At 41.4% G+C, this 21,894-nt stretch overlaps 5 protein-coding genes across 5 annotated transcripts; all 5 read right to left on the bottom strand.

The window, feature by feature from the left end:
- Positions 1–88: 88 nt before the first annotated feature.
- Positions 89–1,039, bottom strand: LOC119031640 (olfactory receptor 146-like). The gene has a single exon (XM_037120217.1). It carries the CDS (start codon positions 1,016–1,018, stop codon positions 89–91), a length of 930 nt encoding a protein of 309 aa, XP_036976112.1. The 5' UTR covers positions 1,019–1,039.
- Positions 1,040–3,381: 2,342 nt separating this feature from the next.
- Positions 3,382–4,335, bottom strand: LOC119031639 (olfactory receptor 146-like). Its single transcript, XM_037120216.1, has one exon. The coding sequence runs from the start codon at positions 4,309–4,311 to the stop codon at positions 3,382–3,384; it is 930 nt and encodes a 309-aa protein (XP_036976111.1). The 5' UTR covers positions 4,312–4,335.
- Positions 4,336–9,440: 5,105 nt separating this feature from the next.
- On the bottom strand, positions 9,441–10,397 carry LOC119031300 (olfactory receptor 146-like). The gene has a single exon (XM_037119681.1). The coding sequence runs from the start codon at positions 10,368–10,370 to the stop codon at positions 9,441–9,443; it is 930 nt and encodes a 309-aa protein (XP_036975576.1). The 5' UTR covers positions 10,371–10,397.
- A 4,908-nt stretch (positions 10,398–15,305) lies between these two features.
- LOC119031638 (olfactory receptor 146-like) lies at positions 15,306–16,247 on the bottom strand. Its single transcript, XM_037120215.1, has one exon. The coding sequence runs from the start codon at positions 16,242–16,244 to the stop codon at positions 15,306–15,308; it is 939 nt and encodes a 312-aa protein (XP_036976110.1). The 5' UTR covers positions 16,245–16,247.
- Positions 16,248–19,913: 3,666 nt separating this feature from the next.
- LOC119031637 (olfactory receptor 146-like) lies at positions 19,914–20,843 on the bottom strand. Its single transcript, XM_037120214.1, has one exon. It carries the CDS (start codon positions 20,838–20,840, stop codon positions 19,914–19,916), a length of 927 nt encoding a protein of 308 aa, XP_036976109.1. The 5' UTR covers positions 20,841–20,843.
- Positions 20,844–21,894: the final 1,051 nt, after the last annotated feature.

Raw genomic sequence — 21,894 nt, 5'->3', positions numbered from 1 at the left:
GCCTTTTATGATTATCGTTTATGCCCTCAGTGTTTAATTTCTCCCTCTGGTATCGAATATTGATGTTTTTTCAGGCAAATTCTTGAAGTTAGTAATTTGGCAAAATCTTCTTTGAGAAAAACTTCTTTATCTCTTTTGACTGGATGCCATATATAATGGGGTTGAGGCTGCCGGGGATAATGTGAAACAAAATCATACAAATTTTTCTGTAATCTGAATATTGAGGGAAACGATGAAGAGTAATGATAGAAAATCCATTGAAGACCATGATCAAATACACAACCAGATGAGTGCTGCAGGTCTTCAAGGCTTTACTGTTCAAAGACTTGTTCTTACTGGTCAGACAGACGACTGTAATCTTTGTGTAAGTGAGAACCATGGTGCCTATAGAAGCTGTGAACAGGACGACAGTGAACGTGAGGCCGTACACATTATTAATAAACACACTGTCACAGGAGAGTTTAAACAGAGAGGCATTGTCACAGTAAGGATTCATGATCATCGTCCTGCATCGGTTCAGCCGTATGGTCAGACCGAGAAGAATCCCGACCAGAACCAAGGCCACTCCCCAGGCAGAAACTGTCAGCTTGATCACCATTTTGTTGGTCATTATGGCAGCATAGCGCAGAGGATCACAGATGGCCACATATCTGTCAAAGGCCATAATCATGAGCACAGTGTGAGAAGTTGTACCAAACATATGTGAAGCAAAAGCTTGAACTACACACTCATAATAACTGATGAGACGTTCAGACGGAGGCAGCAAAATGTCTACAAGCAAACGAGGCACCATGATAGAGTTCCCAATAATGTCATTAAATGGCAGGTTGCTAAAAAGGAGATACATCGGCTGGTGAAGGTTCTTGTCATTGAAAATTAGAACAACAATACCCACATTGGTAATCATTATAAATAGGTAGGAGAAAAAGAAGAAGAGAAAGACGGGGTAGACCGACTCATTCGAGACATTTAACCCTTCCAGCTGGAGTGTGAAGCTGTTGTAGGTGTAGTTTCCCATTGACCTGAAAGAAGAAAACAGGTTAACAGCTTAGTTTCTAACAAAATGGTCTAAAAAGTAAACTAAACCGAAATTTCCATCTCTGTATACTCACGTTCATTTAGGTTTAATTTACTTATTGTTCATGAAATGTTTAGCTCTAATTATGTCTTTACATAAGTGTTACACCTCTGAAAAATCATTTTCCTGCCTGATAACCATCAATGTTGTTCTAACCAGTTACAAAGATCATTTACTTGCAATTTCTTAGAATTTTTTGTTCAGATGTTTGATCAAACATTCTGAGCAGATCAGTAACAGTTTCCAGTCTGTCTTGTCTTTCTCACTGCTGAGAATTTCCACTTGCTCCAATGTTTTATAGTCACGATTTTATCTTCAGGGTATTCAGTTGTCACTCCGTCAGATAGAGTGATGCAACATTAAGAGGTTATTGTGATGGCCACAGAACTTTTTTTAATGTGTGACTCATCTAAATGGTAAGTCTTGATAATCCAACTACAAAGTTAATTTAAGATCTCTCACAGTTGTATTTTGACAACTCTGAAGGCCTGAATTAACGTATCCTCTGAGGGGGCAGACTGGGCTTAACCAACAGAGCTCATTGTCCCAACTGAGCTGCCCCACTGTCACTGTAGTTTATCATGATACTTCAATTTGATTCAGAATCTCAACTCCAACATTGTCATATATCCACATGTTCCCAGAATTGTGCCCCGGCCATTTCTGCCCACCATTTATTATTTTTTTTTTTTTTTATAAAAGAATGACTTCTTCAACGGAAGGTGGTGACTGAACAAGCCCTGACAGCAGCATGCCCTGATGCGTGTGGACTGCAAGGGCCATCGCTGCTTGCATCTTTCATTTTCATTGAAACAGCTGTGGATAATACTGAATGCGTCTGCCCAGTCCGCTGTAATAGAGGGCTGTAAATGTTATATTGCATCTGTCATTCCTATTATTAGGCTGCGGGGCGTAAAGAAGGACATAAATTGAGTGTAGAGTCAGTACATTAAAAGGTACGGGTACAGCTGCCTACACGCCATCTGGACAATATAACCGACATGCACAATGAGTCACAATAAAGTTTTACTGTAATTGCTGGTAACTCTAACACACTCTAACACATCACTTTTCCCAGTAACAAGGAAATAATGTATACATGTACATTTTAGTGGCAGTAATCTTGTGATGTAATGAGTTACTTTTAAAAGTAACATCACCAAACAGTGACCCTCAGTAGGTGTTAAGTTCTCTGTAAAACAACAGGTGGAGTGGTGCTTTATTATGAAACCATTAAGTCGGGTGATATTGACAACTGCAGTTATCAGAAACTAGAGTTCATCAGTTCTTGGAGCTGCTAATATACTGTAACAACAAGTACAGAAAGGGGAACCAGCAGCAGCTTCCAGTGATATCTACTGTTTAATGACATTTAGTATAGGAAGCAAAAAGTCAGAAACACAGTTAAGAAATACAACTTTGGTCTTGAAATGTAACAGCCACCTCACTATTGGTTAAAATTATGAGCTATAAAAAAATGACAATTACCAACATAAACAACTACGTTCTAACCAGACAAGTTAAAACACTAACAAGAAGTAACATTTGCATTCTAGAACATAAACAGCGAACCAACAAACCTAGTCAAGGACTAGGCGTGATGGACACTATGGCGTCGCTAGATTGTATTATATGAATACACACACACTCACACACACACACACACACACACACACACACACACACACACACACACACACACTATGTGTGTACACTATGTACATGTATATGACCATATTAGGTGTTTGTTTTGTCACTTACAATCTTATAAGTTGTTCTAAGAGTTTGACAACATTACTGAAAGAAGCGACAAACCTGTTCTATGAATAAGATCCTTTTTTGTTTAACCACAATCAGCCTCCGTGAATGCACCAGACTCCATTTGCAGAAACAGCAATTTTATTATTGTATAACACACTTCATTCAAACCAGACAAACCTACTTTTATTTTCACCCTTCCAACAATCACTGTGTGGGTTGATTGATATAAACCCTTAATTCACTGTGTTTTCAAAGTATTGAAACACTGATAATGAATATATAAAATGGTTTCAATAAATTGTTGTTAAATTACCAATATCACAGTACCAGCTGTGTTTTTGCTCTCCTCTCTGACAGCATGTTGACTCATGCACCACTGCAGTGCCCACATAGTCCCACCTCCTCCAGAATGAAATTAACTGACATGCTGTTATGTTTAACACACAGTATACAAGCCTTTTATGATGATCTTTTATGCCCTAAGTGTGTAATTTCTCCCTGTGGTATCAAATATTGATATTTCTCTAGGCAAAAGATTGAAGTTAGAAATTCGAGAAAACCTTCTCTGAGATAAACTTCTTTATCTCTTTTGACTGGATGCCATATATAATGGGGTTGAGGCTGCCGGGGATAATGTGAAACAAAATAGAACAAAGTTTTCTGTAATCTGAGTATTGAGGAAAACGATGAAGAGTAATGATAGAAAATCCGCTGATCAACATGATCAAATACACAATCAGATGAGTGCTGCAGGTCTTCAAGGCTTTACTGTTCAAAGACTTGTTCTTACTGGTCAGACAGACGACTGTAATCTTTGTGTAAGTGAGAACCATGGTGCCTATAGAAGAGGTGAACAGGACGACAGTGAACGTGAGGCCGTACACATTATTAATAAACACACTGTCACAGGAGAGTTTAAACAGAGAGGCATTGTCACAGTAAGGATTCATGATCATCGTCCTGCATCGGTTCAGCCGTATGGTCAGACCGAGAAGAATCCCGACCAGAACCAAGGCCACTCCCCAGGCAGAAACTGTCAGCTTGATCACCATTTTGTTGGTCATTATGGCAGCATAGCGCAGAGGATCACAGATGGCCACATATCTGTCAAAGGCCATAATCATGAGCACAGTGTGAGAAGTTGTACCAAACATATGTGAAGCAAAAGCTTGAACTACACACTCATAATAACTGATGAGACGTTCAGACGGAGGCAGCAAAATGTCTACAAGCAAACGAGGCACCATGATAGAGTTCCCAATAATGTCATTAAATGGCAGGTTGCTAAAAAGGAGATACATCGGCTGGTGAAGGTTCCTGTCATTGAAAATTAGAACAACAATACCCACATTGGTAATCATTATAAACAGGTAGGAGAAAAAGAAGAAGAGAAAGACGGGGTAGACCGACTCATTCGAGACATTTAACCCTTCCAGCTGGAGTGTGAAGCTGTTGTAGGTGTAGTTTCCCATTGACCTGAAAGAAGAAAGAAGAAAGTTAACACCTTAATTTCTAACAAAGTGATCTAAAGAAATACTAAACTGAAATTTCCAGCTCAGTGTACTCATGTTCATTTAGGTTCAATTTACATCTTCATCTTCACATTTTCAGCTCTACTGATGTCTTTACAGAAGTGTTACACCTTTGAAAAAGCATTTTCCTGTCTGATAACCATCAGTGTTGTTCTAACCAGTAACAGAGATCATTAATTTACAATTTCTTTAAAAATTATTGTTCAAGCGTTTGATCAAACAGTATGATCAGATCAGTAATACCCAGTTTGAGTGTCAGTTTCGAGTCTGTCTTGTCTTTCTCACCGCTGAGAATTTCCACTTGCTCCAATGTTTTATAGTCATGATTTTTTCTCCAAGGTATTCAGTTGTCACTACGTCAGATAGAGCGATGCAACATTAAGAGGTTATTGTGATGGCCACAGAACTTTTTATCAACATATGATTCCTTTAAATGATAAATCTTCAAAATACAATCACAAACTTAATTAAAGATCTCTTACAGTTGTATTTTGACAGTATCCTCTGAGGGGGAAGACTGGGCTTAACCAACAGAGGTCATTGTTCCAACTGAGTCGCTCCATTGTCACTGTAGTTTATACGCACATCTTTAAAATAAGACCTGGTATGATATGATAATGTCCAGATTCAATACTATCCATCCATCCATCCATCCATCTTCTTCCGCTTTATCCGGGGCCGGGACACACAGACTTCCCTCTCCGCGGACACTTCCTCCAGCTCTTCCGGGAGGATCGCAAGGTGTTCCCAGGCCAGCTGAGCAACATAGTCACTCCAGCATGTCCTGGGTATTCCTCGGGTTCTCCTCCTGGCAGACCCCCTCCGACCCCTGAATAGGGGGACCTCCAGAGGCACTGTCCCCGACTGCCATGCAATGCTGCAGAGACGTGTCAGCTAAGACAGCCCCACAACATCCAGAGACTTGAGGTACTAAGGACAGATCTCATCCACCCCCGGTGCCTTGCCACTGAGGAGCTTCTGGACTACCTCAGTGTCTTCGGCTTGAGTGATGAATGAGTCATCCTCTGAGTCCCCAGCCTCTGCTTCCCCTACGGAAGGTGTGTCAGTGGGATTGACGAGATCCTCAAAGTATTCCTTCCATCACCCCACAATGTCCCCAGTTGAGGTCAACAGTTCCCCTTCTCCACTGTAAACAATGTTGGTGGAGGACTGCTTCCCCCTTCTGAGCTGCCAGATGGTTCGCCAGAATGTCTTCAAGACTGACCGGTAGTCCTCCTTCATTGCCTCCCTGAGCTTTTCCCAGACCTGAGTGTTTGCTTCCGCAACCACCTGTGCTGCCGCATGCTTGGCCTCCTGGTACCCATCAGCTGCCACAGGAGTACCCCGAGTCAACCAGGCTCTATAGGACTCCTTCAGCTTGACAGCATCCCTTTCTTCCGGAGTCCACCACTGGGTTCGAGGGTTGCCACCACGACAGGCACTGGAGACCTTACGGCCACAGCTCCGGACAGCCGCGTCAACAATGGAAGTGGAGAACATGGTCCTTTCGGACTCAATGTCCCCAGCCTTCCTCACCAGACGTTCCCAGCAGACCCTCACAATATGTTTGGGTCTGCCAGGTCTGTCCAGCTTCCTCCCCTGGCAGTGGATCCAACTAACCACCAGGTGGTGATCAGTTGACAGCTCAACCCCTCTCTTCACCGAACCGAAGACGCAGGTAGGCGACCCTCTCGTTCACCGGGGTGAACTCCAACACATGGCGGCTGAGCTGGGGAGCTATGGGCAAGCCCACACCTGCTCGCCGCCTCTCACCGCGGGCAACCCCAGAGTTGAAGAGAGTCCAGCCTCTCTCAAGGAGTTGGGTACCAGAGCCCAGACTGTGTCCAACGCATGATGGTGAATAAATAAGGCCACTTCACGTGATCAAATACCTTTTTGGCCTCAAGTGAGATGGCAAGATCTTGTGCCTGATTAGTGTTTGCATATTGAATGATGTTAAGTAATTTTCTCATATTGGTATGAGAGTTCTTGCTTTTAATAAAGCCCATCTGGTCAGATCCGAGTAAGAGTGGCAAAAAGTTCTCAAGTCTTTTCAATAATATTTTTGAAAAGATTTTACTGTTCACATTCATTAGGCTAATAGGGTGGTATGAGCTACACTCGTCGGGGGATTTTTCCTTTTTAAGGATTAAAGATATATTGGCAGCATAAAATGAGCCTGGTAGGGAACCTTTCTCTATTGAATGAAGGTAAGTCCTTAGCAGAGGTCCATCTATGGAGTTAAATAGTTTTTTATAAAACTCTGGGCCATAACCATCTGGTCCTGGAGCTTTTCCGTTCTGCAGAGAATTGATTGCATTTTTAATCTCTTCACTGGTTACTGGTCTTCCAAGAACGGATTTGCCTGCGTCTGATAAGGAGGGGAGACTAAGCTTTTCTAGAAAACCCTGTATACAATGTGATGACGTAGTGGATTCTGAGATGTAACATTTTTCATAAACGCTCTTCATTATCTCCACCATCGTTTTGGTCTCATAATGATTTTTCCCAGTTTCGTCCTTTAAGGAGGAGATAGCCCTAACGTCACGCCTACCAGCTGCTAAGCATGCAAGTAGTTGCCCTGGTTCGCCACCCATTTCAAACAGTCTGTGTTTTGCATAGAAGATACTTGCTTCTGCTTTTTGCATCAAGAGTTGGTTAAGAGCTGACCCTGTGGCTCCTGCTTTTTTGAACAGGATTGCAGAGTCATTATCCTTTAGTTGTTTATCAAGATCAGCCAATTATCTCTCTAAATTCAGCTGCTCTCTCAAAACTTCCCTTTTCCTGGCTGTGCTATATGAAATTATGGCTCCCTCAAGTAACCCTTGACCGTATCCCAAAGTATTGATGGATTGGTATCATTGGTATCATTAATTGAAAGAAAAATATTAATTTGTTCTTCCATAAAGGGACTATTAAAAAGTGAGGGAGTTAGTCACCTACTCTGGGTGGGGAATGAGTCCTTGCCCCAAGTAAAGTAGTTTTGAGGAGGTTTTTGTTCACGAGTGAGGGAATGATGGGGCGTGAGATTGACTGGAAAGTCGGAGCAGCCGGTGCAATGTTGCATGCGCTTCACCGCATGGTTGTGACGAAAAGGTAAGGCAAAGCTCTCAATCTACCAGTCAATCTTCGTCCCTACCCTCACCTATGGTCATGAGTGATGGGTCATGACCAAAAGAATGAGATTGCGGGTACAAGCGGGAGGTGTTCCTGGCACGTTCAGGAGTGTTCCTGGGAGGAGACCTAGGGGTAGACTCTTCTCTGGCCTGGGAGCACCTGGGGATTCCACAGTCAGAATTAGCCGATGTGACCGGGGAAAGGGAAGTCTGGGGCTGGCTACTGAAGCTGCTGCCTCCGCGACCCGATTTTGGATAAGCGGTTGACAGTGGATGGATGAATGGATGGATGGATGGATGGATGGATGGATGGATGGATGGATGGGATTTAGTTGCCAGCAGCGTGGTGTGGGTTGGGGGGAGAGGGGAGAAACTATAATGGACGTATCTGCATGGTCTGATAGTAGACAGATACCTAGAGTACATTCCTCCACTCTATCTAACACCATCTCTGAGACAAAGAAATTATCTACTCAGGATAAACTTTGGTGTGGATGAGAAAAAATGGTATAATCTCTCACTCTGGGGTGGAGAATTCTCCAAGCATCTGTAGTGGCAAATAAATCTAGGTCATGATCTTGCATATAAATAGATTTGGGAAATATTCTGTGCAGTCCCAACTGTGTTCTAATAACGAGTTTTGAGCCTGATAACCAATGTTTGAGTTACCCTTTATAATAACAAGGCTGAAGTTAGTGAGCAACAGGTGCAGCCACAGCTCACCTAAGGCCTCAGATAGGGCCTGGGTGAGACATTTTGTAGGCTTTTACATAACACATTCAAAAATGAGTAGATGACAGTTTCGCGTGATCATGATGAAGTGGGGTGGTCTAAGTGGGCGTTGGTAATGTTGACCCAGGTATAAAAGTGGGTGATCCAGGGAGATTTCTCAGTTGTCCTGGGGTACCTCATGGATTTATAACTTCTTCTCTTGGAATAAACACCTTTTTGGACTGAAGACTTGCTGCCTCACCTCTGATTTGGACTTAGCCTCTGAGCTGTCTTGCCTCTGATTTGGACTTAGACTCAGAGCTGGTTCTCCTCTGATTGGGACTTTAACTCTGAGCGGATTACCAAGGTCACATAGTTGAATAATTGAATGGATAAGGAGGGTAGTCTCCCACTGTACATCAAACAACTGTAAGTCTACACATAGCTCTCTGGTGGCCTCCCTCATTTTAGACGTGACTGGTCAGGGATGTTGGTCTACCTCAGGGTTCTTAACACAGTTAAAGTCTCCTTCAAGTATACTGAATGTTGCAGACATTGCAGAGGCATCAGCTAAGAATTTAGAGAAGAATTCTTCTTGGTACACATTTGGAGCATATACACATAAAATCATTATATGTTCCCCATATAAGAATCCTGTAATAATCACATATCGACCTTGACAAACTTTAACAAACTTTTCAAAAGTAAACAGAATGTTTTTATTTATCAGATGGCCACCCATCTCTTACTTGTAGAAAATGATGAGAAATACCCCCTCATCAATTGTTCTAAGATTTTGACAAAATTATTGAAAGAATCCCTCTTCCAGAGACAAACCTCTTTTGAGATTAAGATCCTTTTTTGTTGAACCAGAGAACCACAATCAGCCTCCACAAATGCACTGGACTCCATTTGCAGAAACATTAATTTTATTATTGTATAACACACTTCATTCAAACCAGACAAACGTTATTTTATTTTCACTGTTCCAGCACTCAGTGACTGGGTTGATTGATATAAACCCTTAATTCCCTACATTTGATGTAAAAACTATTAGGAGAGATGCAAGAATTTCCTTCGGGATTAATAACGTCCTTATCTTATCTTATCTTATCTAAGAAAAAGTCTCACACACATTATAGAATAGTGTACAGATTTTTGATATTTAAAATGGTTTCAATGCAAATTGTTTAAATTATCAATATCCCAGTACCAGCTGTGTTTTTTTCTCTTCTGCAACAGTTAGTAATTTGGCAAAATCTTCTTTGAGAAAAACTTCTTTATCTCTTTTGACTGGATGCCATATATAATGGGGTTGAGGCTACCGGGGATAATGTGAAACAAAATGGTACAAAGTTTTCTGTAATCCGAGTATTGAGGGAAACGATGAAGTGTAATGATAGACAATCCATTGAACACCATGATCAAATACACAACCAGATGAGTGCTGCAGGTCTTCAAGGCTTTACTGTTCAAAGACTTGTTCTTACTGCTCAGACAGACGACTGTAATCTTTGTGTAAGTGAGAACCATGGTGCCTATAGAAGCTGTGAACAGGACGACAGTGAAAGTGAGGCCGTACACATTATTAATAAACACACTGTCACAGGAGAGTTTAAACAGAGAGGCATTGTCACAGTAAGGATTCATGATCATCGTCCTGCATCGGTTCAGCCGTATGGTCAGACCGAGAAGAATCCCGACCAGAACCAAGGCCACTCCCCAGGCAGAAACTGTCAGCTTGATCACCATTTTGTTGGTCATTATGGCAGCATAGCGCAGAGGATCACAGATGGCCACATATCTGTCAAAGGCCATAATCATGAGCACAGTGTGAGAAGTTGTACCAAACATATGTGTAGTGAAAGCTTGAACTACACACTCATAATAACTGATGAGACGTTCAGACGGAGGCAGCAAAATGTCTACAAGCAAACGAGGCACCATGATAGAGTTCCCAATAATGTCATTAAATGGCAGGTTGCTAAAAAGGAGATACATCGGCTGGTGAAGGTTCTTGTCATTGAAAATTAGAACAACAATACCCACATTGGTAATCATTATAAACAGGTAGGAGAAAAAGAAGAAGAGAAAGACGGGGTAGACCGACTCATTCGAGACATTTAACCCTTCCAGCTGGAGTGTGAAGCTGTTGTAGGTGTAGTTTCCCATTGACCTGAAAGAAGAAAGAAGAAGAAAGTTAACGCGACAACAAATTTCCAGCTCAGTGTACTTATGTTCATTTAGGTTCAATTTACATCTTCATCTTCACATTTTCAGCTCTACTGATGTCTTTACATAAGTGTTACACCTTTGAAAAAGCATTTTCCTGCCTGATAACCATCAGTGTTGTTCTAACCAGTGACAGAGATCATTAATTCACAATTTCTTTAAAAATTATTGTTCAAGTGTTTGATCAAATGTTATGAGCAGATCTGTAATACCCAGTTTGAGTGTCAGTTTCCAGTCTGTCTTGTCTTTCTCACTGCTGAGAATTTCCACTCGTGCCAGTGTTTTATAGTCATGATTTTATCTTCAGGGGATTCAGTTGTCACTACATCATATAGAGTGATGCAACATTAAGAGGTTATTGTGATGGCCTTTGCAACTTGTATTAACATGCGACTCCTCTAAATTATAAATCTTGATAATCCAGCTGCAAACTTAATCTAAGATACCTTACAGTTGTATTTTAACAACTTTGGAGGCCTGGTTTAAAGTATCATCTGAGGGGGCAGACTGGGCTTGACCAACAGAGCTCTTTGTTCCAACTGAGTTGCCCCACTGTCACTGTAGTTTATACACACATCTTTAAAATAAGGCCCGGTATGATATGCTAATGTCCGGATTCAATACTATCCATCCACCCATCCATCCATCCATCCATCCATCCATCTTCTTCGGCTTTATCCGGGGTCGGGACACACAGACTTCCCTCTCAACTTTTGAGGCCTGAATTAAAGTATCAACTGAGGGGGCTGACTGGGCTTAACCAACAGAGGTCATTGTTCCAGCTGAGCTGCCCCACATCTTTAAAATTAAACTAGTAGAATATACTAGTCTTCGGATTCAATACTATCATGATGATCAGTTTTGATCCTGTTTGAATTTGGTCATGAATCACACAAACAATGTTTCTGAATTAAAAAGACCATTTTTCAAGTTAACACTCTGGGGTCTGGGGTATAATTGGCTGTTTCTGACTACTTTTGATTTTACCATTATATTTCACCTTAAAAACTATTTACCTTGCTCTTCTGGAACGTAACCACCAGGTATTGGAAACCTCTGCCCTGACGACAAACATCCAAAAGGCAACGGACAGTGTAGACTGGATGGCCATCCACAAGTTAGGGGGTGGAGGGGCTTGGCTGGGGTGCTCAACGGGCAGGAAGACACAGGCTTAAGAAACAACACATGAAAGGAAGGGAAGGGAGCACCTTGAGTTCCGGAGGAAGTCTGAGCCAGGTCACTGCAGGGTTAATCATCCTGACAATCTCAAAACGACCAATATATCTGGGTGCCAACTTACAAGAGTAAGTTTGGAGGGTGAAACCCTTGGTGTAGAGCCAAACCTTCTGACCCAGGACGTATGTAGGGACTGGTGTGCAGTGTTGCCCAGTGGAACAGAGGATTGCAGAGCCAGCCACTTGCCAAATCCTGCGACATCTCTTCAGGTGGTCCCGTGCATATTCAACCCAGGAGACGGTATGCTGGGTGGAAACACAGCGCAGTCCAGACTCTAAGTCCTGGTTTGCCCGCTATGTCTGCCTGTTGGATTGGGAGTGATATCCCAAGGACAGGCTGACCGACACGCCAGTCGTAACAGACCAGCAGGGGCATGATGTGATGCTTTACCATGGGCACAGATGTACCAGGCAGTGACGAACTCCTTGGTGTCAAAGTAAATTGACGGCCAGTCATTAGGCTAAGCGCAGTAAGGTGAGGTTCTTAAGGTCAGTCCAAACGAGGATTCTCGAGGATCCTCCATTCCTGGAGGACAAGTCCAACAGCTAGTAGCTCTCGGTTACCCATATTGTAATTTCACTCAGCTGGGGTGAGACAACTTAAGAAGAAGGCGCAGGGATGAAGCTTCTGGTTTACCAGCAAACGCTATGATGGCACTGCTCCAACTCCAGTGTCGGTGGCATCCACCTCCACCACAAACTGGAGGCTTGATTCATTGGGAGAGAACTGGAGCAGTGGAGAATATTGTCTTCAGCCGGGTCCCTTCGACTTAGGGTGACCACAGAAAAGGGAGCTTGGTGGAGGTGAGCTGGAAGAGAGGGGCAACCACAAAGCTGTAAACATGAATGAAACGTCTGTAGAAATTGGCAAACCCCAGAAAATACCTGCACCTTGGAGGGCTCCATCCTCCATTGTCCATGCTCAATAATAAATCCCAGAAAGTCCAAAGGGGTAGTATGAAAATGATTTTTTTTTCCACCTTAACATGCAGCCTGTTTTCCAGTAGACATTAGAGCACCAACCAGTGCTGAACATGCTCCTCCTGGCTCCGGGAAAAGATAAGGAAGTCATCTAAGTACACGAACACGTATCAGTTCAGCATGTCGCAGCAAATGTCTTTGATGAAGTTGTGGAAAACAGTGGGTGCACTGGTGAGACCAGGGCATGATCAGGTACTCGAAGTGGCCCAGGGGCATCTTGAAGGCCATCTTCCACTCATCCTGCCTTCCTTCTTGCGAATATGCACCAAGTGATACACATTGCGTAGATTCAATCTTGAGAAGATGGTGGCTTGATGGAGTGGTCCGAAAGTAGAGTTGATGAGGGGCAGTGGGTATTTGTATTCAATAGTAATGTCTTTTATCCTTAGTAAACAATGCAAGGATGGAGAGATGCTTCCGTCTTTGTCTACTGGCGAAGAACAGGCAGATGAGTCCGGAAACATGGGAGTCATTAATGTAGGTTTCCATGGCGTCCTGTTCTGGGTGGGTGATAGAGTTGACTCCAGGGAAGAGTGGCACCAGGAAGCAGGTCAAAAGAGCAGTCATAAGGTCTGTGAGGAGGTAGTGAGAGAGGACAGTCTTTACTAAGCACGTCACTCAGGTCATGATACTCTGAGAGAACTGAAGAAAAGGTCAGTTGGTTCCAGAATGGCTGGTGCCGAGGAGTTGCAGGAGGGGTAACTAGACCAGTCAATATGGAGATTATGCAGACAGGAGAAGGGTCAGCGGGATTGTCCGTCTTGTTACTTGAGCAAGAAGTCAGCTGTCCAAAGCAAAGACATCTTTTGGAGACTAGAAAACGAGTGTGGGAGTATGGGCATAAGTAACAGTTTTGGAGTCTATGAAGCATCGTTTCAGCACCAGAGTCAATTAATTCTTGCAGAGTGGTCATTGAGGCCATGAGCACTTACCTTGGAGCTAGATAAGAGAGGTTGCTGAGGACAGTGGGAGATGACGTGACCGTTCTTCCCACAGTAAAGACACAGTCCCTCCTGGAACCTGCACTAGCACTCTGCTGGGGTGAGGCGCATCCGACCAAGCTGCATAGGTTCCTCCACTTGGGCAGGAGGGGCTGAAGATGTGTCAGAGGTGTTCGCAAACATCAGTCTTCTGGATTGGGGAATGGCTGTCACAATGCTAATGGCCTCTCCCTGTGTCTCTCTCTTAACCTATTATCTAGCCGTATGGCTAAAGAAAAAAGCTCCTCGAGGGAAGCACTGTTGTCACGGGCAGCTAACTCATCCAAACTCCCTAGAAAAAACCCCCATATTTTTACTTACTTTTTCTCTCATCAAAGAGAAGTGAAATGTTCACAACTTCTACTTTTACTCAATTACTATCAATCATTATCAAGAATACCTATCGATAAAGATCACATTTTAGTATATATCAAAAAAATTAATCTAAAAGAGCTGAGGCTGGGGCGGCTGTAGCTCAGTGGATAGAGCAGGCTGGCCTGTGATCAGAAGGTCGCTGGTTCAAATCGCAGCTGAGATGCATGTCGAAGTGTCCTTGAGCAAGATACTGAACCCCAAATTGCTTCTGATGTGCGGTTGGCACCTTTCATGGTGGCATCTGCCATCAGTGAGGGCCCTGCGATGAGCTGGCGACTTGTTTAGGGTGTACCCCGCCCTCGCCCAGAGACAGCTGGGATTGGCTCCAACAAAAAACCCTGCAACCCCATAAAAGGGATAAAGCGGTTACAGACAATGGATGGATGGATGGAGCTGAGGCTTGGTTTAAATATTTAGATGTAGTAGAGATTGCAAGGGCAAAGCCATCTGGTACGCATTTCCCTTCCTACTGAAAGTCCAAATCCTTGCGGTAACTCATGACCCGGTCCAAGGTCCCCAAATTTCCTCAAAGTCCAAAATTCATGCCAGCAGAGTGAATAGAATAACTCTAATGTCAAAATTATAACCCACAGTTGGTTGGTAAAAATGGTTAGTCTTCCTTGTGCTCTGCTAACCTTAGATCCAACTGCGAATCTCTTGAATTGCATTCTGCGATGATGGGCTGCTCACATGCTCCGTCTTGTAGGTTAATCCAAGGTAGGAGAGCAGAGGAAGAGCATTGTTTTTAATACTCCATCAGCTGGCCATCTGTTGATTAAGAGGGAGATTCTACTTCCTTCCTTGAAAGACCATGCCACCGATTCCAGTAGCACAATGACATACTAATTGACTGTTGTTCCTCTTTTTTCTCGTGAAATCTTAACCATGCCCCACTTCATCTTGTGTATTAAGTTTTGTCTGATTAATCTCTTCATTCAATTTTGTAACTGTTTCTAATTTTTATGACTTCATTATAACTTCACTGTAACTTTGTTGTAATCATGACAACAATCATTACACATTTTATTATTAATATAATATGCTAAAAGCAGAGCTCTTATATATATATCTTAATCATTTTATCGAACAAGGTATGGCCATGGTTCATCAAATAAGATTACTTTGCATTCATTAATTTGCATTTCAACACATAGTGAAAAAGGGTAGCCATGGATCATATTAAGGATAATAAAGAAAAAAATGTGATTCATCTCAAGTTCTTTTAATTTGTATATTTCACCAAACCAAAGTCATCCTCTTGAATAGGAAAATAATGTCCCAAGAACAATACAAGCAGAACACTTTTAAGACGTCTTTACAGGCAAAACCTTCTTGGACTTGGATAAAAACCTCCGTATCTCTTTGGACTGCATGCCATAAATAATGGGGTTAAGGCTGCTGGGGATGATGTGATACAAAATAGTAGCAAATTTTCTGTAGTCTGAGTACTGAGGGAAGCGATGCAGAATAATTATGGAAAATCCACTGAGCAACATGATCAGATACACAGCCAGATGAGTGCTGCAGGTCTTCAAAGCTTTGCTGTTCAAAGACTTGTTCTTACTGTTCAGACAGACAACTGTAATCTTTGTGTAAGTGAGAACCATGGTGCCTATAGAAGAGGTGAACAGGACTATAGTAAAAGTGAGGCCGTAGATATTATTAATGAACACATTCTCACAGGAGAGTTTGAATAAAGATGCATTGTTACAGTATAAACCTATTATCATCGTCCTGCATCGGTTCAGCCGTATGGTCAGACCGAGAAGAATCCCGACCAGAACAAAGGCCACTCCCCAGGCAGAAACTGTCAGCTTGATCAGCATTTTGTTGGTCATTATGACAGCATAGCGAAGAGGATTGCAGATGGCCACATATCTGTCAAAGGCCATAATCATGAGCACAGTGTGAGAGCAGGTATTGCACACATGTATGGTGAAGGCTTGAACTACACATTCATAATAACTGATGAGGCGCTCAGATGGAGGCAGCAACATGTTTACAAGCAAACGGGGCAGAAAAGAGTTTCCTAGTATGTCATTAACTGAGAGGTTGCAAAACAGGAGATACATCGGCTGGTGAAGGTTTTTGTCAATGAAAACCAGAACAGCAATGCTTAAATTTACAACAATTATGAACAAGTAGGAGAAGAAGAGAAAGAGAAACAAGGGGTATGTAAAATCCTCTGAAACATTTAACCCTTCCAGCTGGAGTGTGTCACTGTTGTATGTGTAGTTTTCCATCAACCTGAAAGAACAGCAGTGCTGTGAATGGCACAACCAACGGCAGTCCTAGTATCAAAAATCACGTTAAGTCAAGATAACCACAACACAAACATGCGGCTCTTCCAGTTATAAATATCACTGTGTATCCCAGAATCAATAAGTAAGTAAGTTAATTAGTTAGTCATTGTGGAAGTAGCAACAATAAGAGCTAAAGAAGTTAATGTTATACATACATATTCAGACTTTGATAAGCACTCAACTCTAAGTAAATCCATGCATCAGCGATCAGTTCCTGACAATGTGATGATTGTACAAATCATTAAATAGACCAATGAAGGTGATAGAGGTTAAGTTTTCACATCATGTTAGAAAACTAGTGAACAAAACAATAACAGCAACAGCTACTTTGACTCTTTCTGTAACATCCACCAACTACAAGGAAGATCTCCACTGTTGCAGCATTATGTAGTCTCCAGGTTGTGTTTGTGTTGCCCTGTTCACTCCCCTTATACCTCCCTTGTGGCTTGTTTTTGTCCAGTCAAAACTTTTCCAAGCTTAAGTTGTTGAGGAATTGCAAAATCACTACACACCATAAGGGGTTAAATTCAGATTGATTTTTAATGGGTGTTAAGATTTATTCCAATTTAAAGGACAGCATTCTTGCTCATATACCAAAAACCCAGTGATGGAAGAAAGTAAAATATACATTGAGTTACTGCCTATAAAAAGAGAGAACAGGATATCAACTCAAACATTTACATTAATGTAATGTTAAACAGAGTAACCACCACTGCAGAAGTAAGAAATCTTGCTGTGTCAGACTGGTTGTTGACTCAACTCTGTAGTCAGTTTTGACGCCATCGTTTCAGGGTTCATTTACAAACACGAGGGGACACCACACAACAAATCAAGTCTTACTGTCACATAATAAATGTAATAGCAACACGTCTCCACTAAACACATGTACTGAAGTACTTTATTTTACAGACACATTTTATCAATCTGAAAAATAAATATGTTTTCATTTTGCTGTTAACTTATTTCTTTGATTCCATATAAAATAAATACAATTATTTATTCTAAGATAAATATATTCATGTTACGCCATAGAAAAGTAGACCCCCCCAACACTGTCAGTCAACATTAAAACATTTATTTATCAGGAATTCCCTATGCTGAGACCCAGAGGATGGTCAACTTATAGTTAGTTGGCTGCTGGGCTTGCAATGAACTAGTTGAAACCTTACAGAGAGCCACCTTTTGGCACCTTATGGGACCATGGTGGTGTTTAACGCAAGTGGTTTGCGGGCCCCTTAAATTTAGAGGCAAGAACGAACAGAGTGACAAAAGCGACATAAGCAACATAGGTGGAGTGGTCAGGGGAGAGAAGGCATAATTCACTCTATGTGTGCTTTTGATCTGAATGCACAGTTAGATGTGTAGAAGTCAAATATACCATCCGTAGCCAGGAATTATCAAGCAAAGTGTCTTTACAGTGGCTCAAATATATGAAAATATGCCACATGGAGATTCAAATATGGAACATTTATGGTTTAATTTCTCCACACTGGTGCAGTAAAAATGCTTGATATTAAGTATGCGTGTAGTCTTATATGTATAGAAGTCAAAAATATCATCCATAGCCAGGAATTATTGAGCATAGTGTTTTTACAATAGCTCAAATACCGTCAAATATGCAATCTCAAGGTAGAAAGATGGGACATTTAATGTCATTTGAATGTCTCCACATTGGTCCAGTTAAAATGCTTGATAGCAAGTACAGTTGTAGTCTTACATGTGTAAAAGTCAAATATACCATCAGTAGCCAGGAAATATTGAGCAATGTGTTTTTACATCACCTCAAATATGGTAAAATTTGCAATCTGGAGGCATAAATATGGGACTTTTATTTTGGCATTTCTCCACACTGGTGCAGTAAAGATACTTGATATTAAGTATTTATTATTCATCATGGGCTCATCAACCACTTTAATGTAAGACATTTTTATTTCAAATGTAGGTTCAAACACCCACGTATCCTACTAGCCTACAGTTTCTTCTACACAGCACTGTCCTGTAAATGACAACATCCGGTCTCAGAATATAAAAAACAAGCCTCTTTTCCGTTTCTGTATTCTAGTGATTTTATTTTTTGTGATATGATATAGAAAATCGAATCATTTTTTAAATTTCACTCATCCCCTTTTGATCATGAAGAAAAAAACGCTGTGTATTTCAATTTTTGTATATCAAAATGAAAATCAAGTAACTACTATTTTTTGGTTTATTAAATACCCTTTTGTGAAAGGAAAATCGAATGACCAAAACACACACAAACCGACTACCTGCAGAATTTGGGAGTGGAGAGGATGGAATGTCCTGCCAGCAGTCTTGATCTCAACCTCATTGAACACTTGTGGGATCAGCTTGGGTTTGCTGTTCGTGCCAGGGTGACCAACACAACCACGTTGGTTGACATGCAATAAATGGTTGAAGAATGACATGCCATCCTGCAGCAGTCTGTGACCAGGCTGGTGACCAGCATGAGGAGAACATGACAGGCTGTTGCGGCATCACATGCTACTGAGGTCACTGTTGGTTGAATTAATCTCTTGTGAAATTAAGACTTCAGTCATCCAATCCACCAAACAACACAAAGCAAGAGTCAATAGCAGAATAAGCTGTTTTGCAAAGAAGATTTGGCCAAGTTTTCAGCGGCACGACCCACATGCCCAGCTGTGCTGCTTATCCCACAAATATATGTTCCTTACAAATGTGGTACAATTTAAAAGGGAAATAAACAGGCTTTCCAACGGTGTAAGATTTTAAGATTTATTGTATTGTTACAACAGAGGAATAATCTTTGAAACACAAATTTCCCTACTTTTTGTGCTATGTTGTAAACAGCCTCACCAAATCAGCCAGACTTCCTTTGCAGAAAGAGTGATTTTCTTGTTGTATAACACACTTCATTGAAACCAGACAACACTTCTTTTATCTTCACTGTTCCAACAATGACGGCCTTAATTGATAAATTAATTGATTCAACGTATTACATGAGAAGGTGTGTCCAAAAAGGTATATCTAAACTTTTGACTGGTAAGCTATGTATGTATGTGTGTGTGTGTGTGTGTATATATACATATATATGTGTGTGTATATATATGTGTGTGTGTATATAAAATTACATATATATCAAACAAGTTTACTCTGCTGTCATGCATTTGTTGATCAACACACAGAGGAAAAAGGTAGCTAACTTATAAGCATTGATTATATTAAGGACACAGGACAGGACACATGCAGAAGAAAATGTGATTCATCTCAAGTTCTTTGAATTCATATAATTCACTCAACCTGTCCTCCTCTTGAATATTTTACCTCTACCAAATTCAGAGCCAGAGGAAGGTTTCCTGTTCTCAGCTGTGAAGTTAACACGTTGACTCCTTGATAAGTTTGCTGTAACATACAGTTCAGTGCCATCCTTGTGCCTGACTTGAATGTATGTCCATAACTTTGTTTTGATTGAGCACTATGTAGTTTTGGAGAAGAAATTCAACCTCAGTATTTTAATATTTACAACAATAATGAGGTAACAATGCACAATATTTTTTTTCCTCAAGTGAATAAAAAAGGTGTTTTCAGAGGAAAATAAGGTCTCCACAACAAAACACTTGGAAGATGTCTTTACAGGGATGGCAAAACCTTCTTTGACATAGATAAAAACTTTCTTATCTCTTTGGACTGCATGCCATAAATAATGGGGTTAAGGCTGCTGGGGATGATGTGAAACAAAATAGAAGCAAATTTTCTGTAGTCTGAGTACTGAGGGAAGCGATGCAGAATAATTATAGTCAATCCACTGAGCAACATAATCAGATACACAGCCAGATGAGTGCTGCAGGTCTTCAAGGCTTTACTGTTCTTGTTCTTACTGGTCAGACAGACGGCTGTAATCTTTGCGTAAGTAAGAACCATGGTGCCTATAGAAGAGGTGAACAGGACGACAGTGAACGTGAGGCCGTAGATATTATTAATGAACACATTCTCACAGGAGAGTTTAAACAAAGAGGCATTGTTACAGTATGGATTTTTTATCATCGTCCTGCATCGGTTCAGCCGTATGGTCAGACCGAGAAGAATCCCGACCAGAACAAAGGCCACTCCCCAGGCAGAAACTGTCAGCTTTATCAGCATTTTGTTGGTCATTATGACAGCATAGCGCAGAGGATTGCAGATGGCCACATATCTGTCAAAGGCCATAATCATGAGCACAGTGTGAGAGCAGGTACTGCACACATGCACAGTGAAAGCTTGAACTACACATTCATAATAACTGATGAGGCGCTCAGATGGAGGCAGCAACATGTTTACAAGCAAACGGGGCAGAATAGAGTTTCCTAGTATGTCATTAACTGAGAGGTTGAAAAACAGGAGATACATCGGCTGGTGAAGGTTTTTGTCAATGAAAACCAGAACAGCAATGCTTAAATTTACAACAATTATGAACAAGTAGGAGAAGAAGAGAAAGAGAAACAAGGGGTATGTAAAATCCTCTGAAACATTTAACCCTTCCAGCTGGAGTGTGTCACTGTTGTATGTGTAGTTTTCCATCAACCTGAAAGAACAGCAGTGCTGTGAATGTCACAAAAATATGCAATCTGTGTAACAAAAATCACTTTTAAGTCACGATAACCACGACAAGACCATGCAGCTCTCCCAGTTATAGTTATCACTGTGTATCCCAGAGTCAATAAGTGAGAGCTAAAGAACTTTTCAGACTTTGATAAGCACTTAAAACATTATGTATGAAAATTCTAAGTAAATCCATGCCTCAGTCATAAGTTCCTGACAATTTGACGATTGTACAAAATCTTTCTACATGTCTTTACCAAAGCACCCCGCCTCCACGCAGCAGATTTCACAAATCATAAAACAGAATAATGAAGGTGATAGAGATTAACATTTGACATCGTGTCAGAAAACTTGCAAAGACACATTAATAGTAACAGCTTTGTAACATCCATCAACTCCAATGAAGATCTCCCCTGTTGCAGCATTATATAGACTCCAGGTTGTGATTGTGTTGCCCTGTCCCCTCCCTTCTTCCACAATTTCTCTTGTTTTTGTCCAGTCAAAACTTTTCCAAACTTAAGTTGTTGAGGAATTTCAAAATCACTACACGCCATGAGGGAGTAAATTCAGATTGATTTTCAATAGGTGTTAAGATTTATTCCAATTTAAAAGACACCATTCTTGCTCATAAACCAGCACATAGTTCAAGGCATCAAACCTCTGCTGGCTTAGCCCGATTGCTATTGTAAAGTGAACACAAATCACCATTCTCCTGCAACAGCCTCCTGTTGTTGGAAAGCCCTGCTAGTCGCTTACCGAGTGCAGTAGAGTTCCGCAGCTCAAGGATGAAAATGTATGATTATTACTCCATGGAAATGCAATCAAAGTTCATATGTGTCTTACCTACCTTTATGACAGTTACTATTGAGAGCGGACAGAGAAAAGAACAGAATTGAGTGTTTCTAACCACACGCGCTAATCGACTCGCAGGGACTTGCCCACAATAGGAAGCTGCAGCAGGAGAGTGGTGAGTTGTGTTCACTTTACAATAGCAATCCTTGTAAGGTAGCGGAGGTCTGATGCCTCAATCTAT

The sequence above is a fragment of the Acanthopagrus latus genome, chromosome 13, assembly GCF_904848185.1.
Source record: "Acanthopagrus latus isolate v.2019 chromosome 13, fAcaLat1.1, whole genome shotgun sequence".
Lineage (NCBI taxonomy): Eukaryota > Metazoa > Chordata > Actinopteri > Spariformes > Sparidae > Acanthopagrus > Acanthopagrus latus.
The sequence above is the reverse complement of the archived record's forward strand: the minus strand, read 5'-3'. Positions and strand labels throughout refer to the sequence as shown.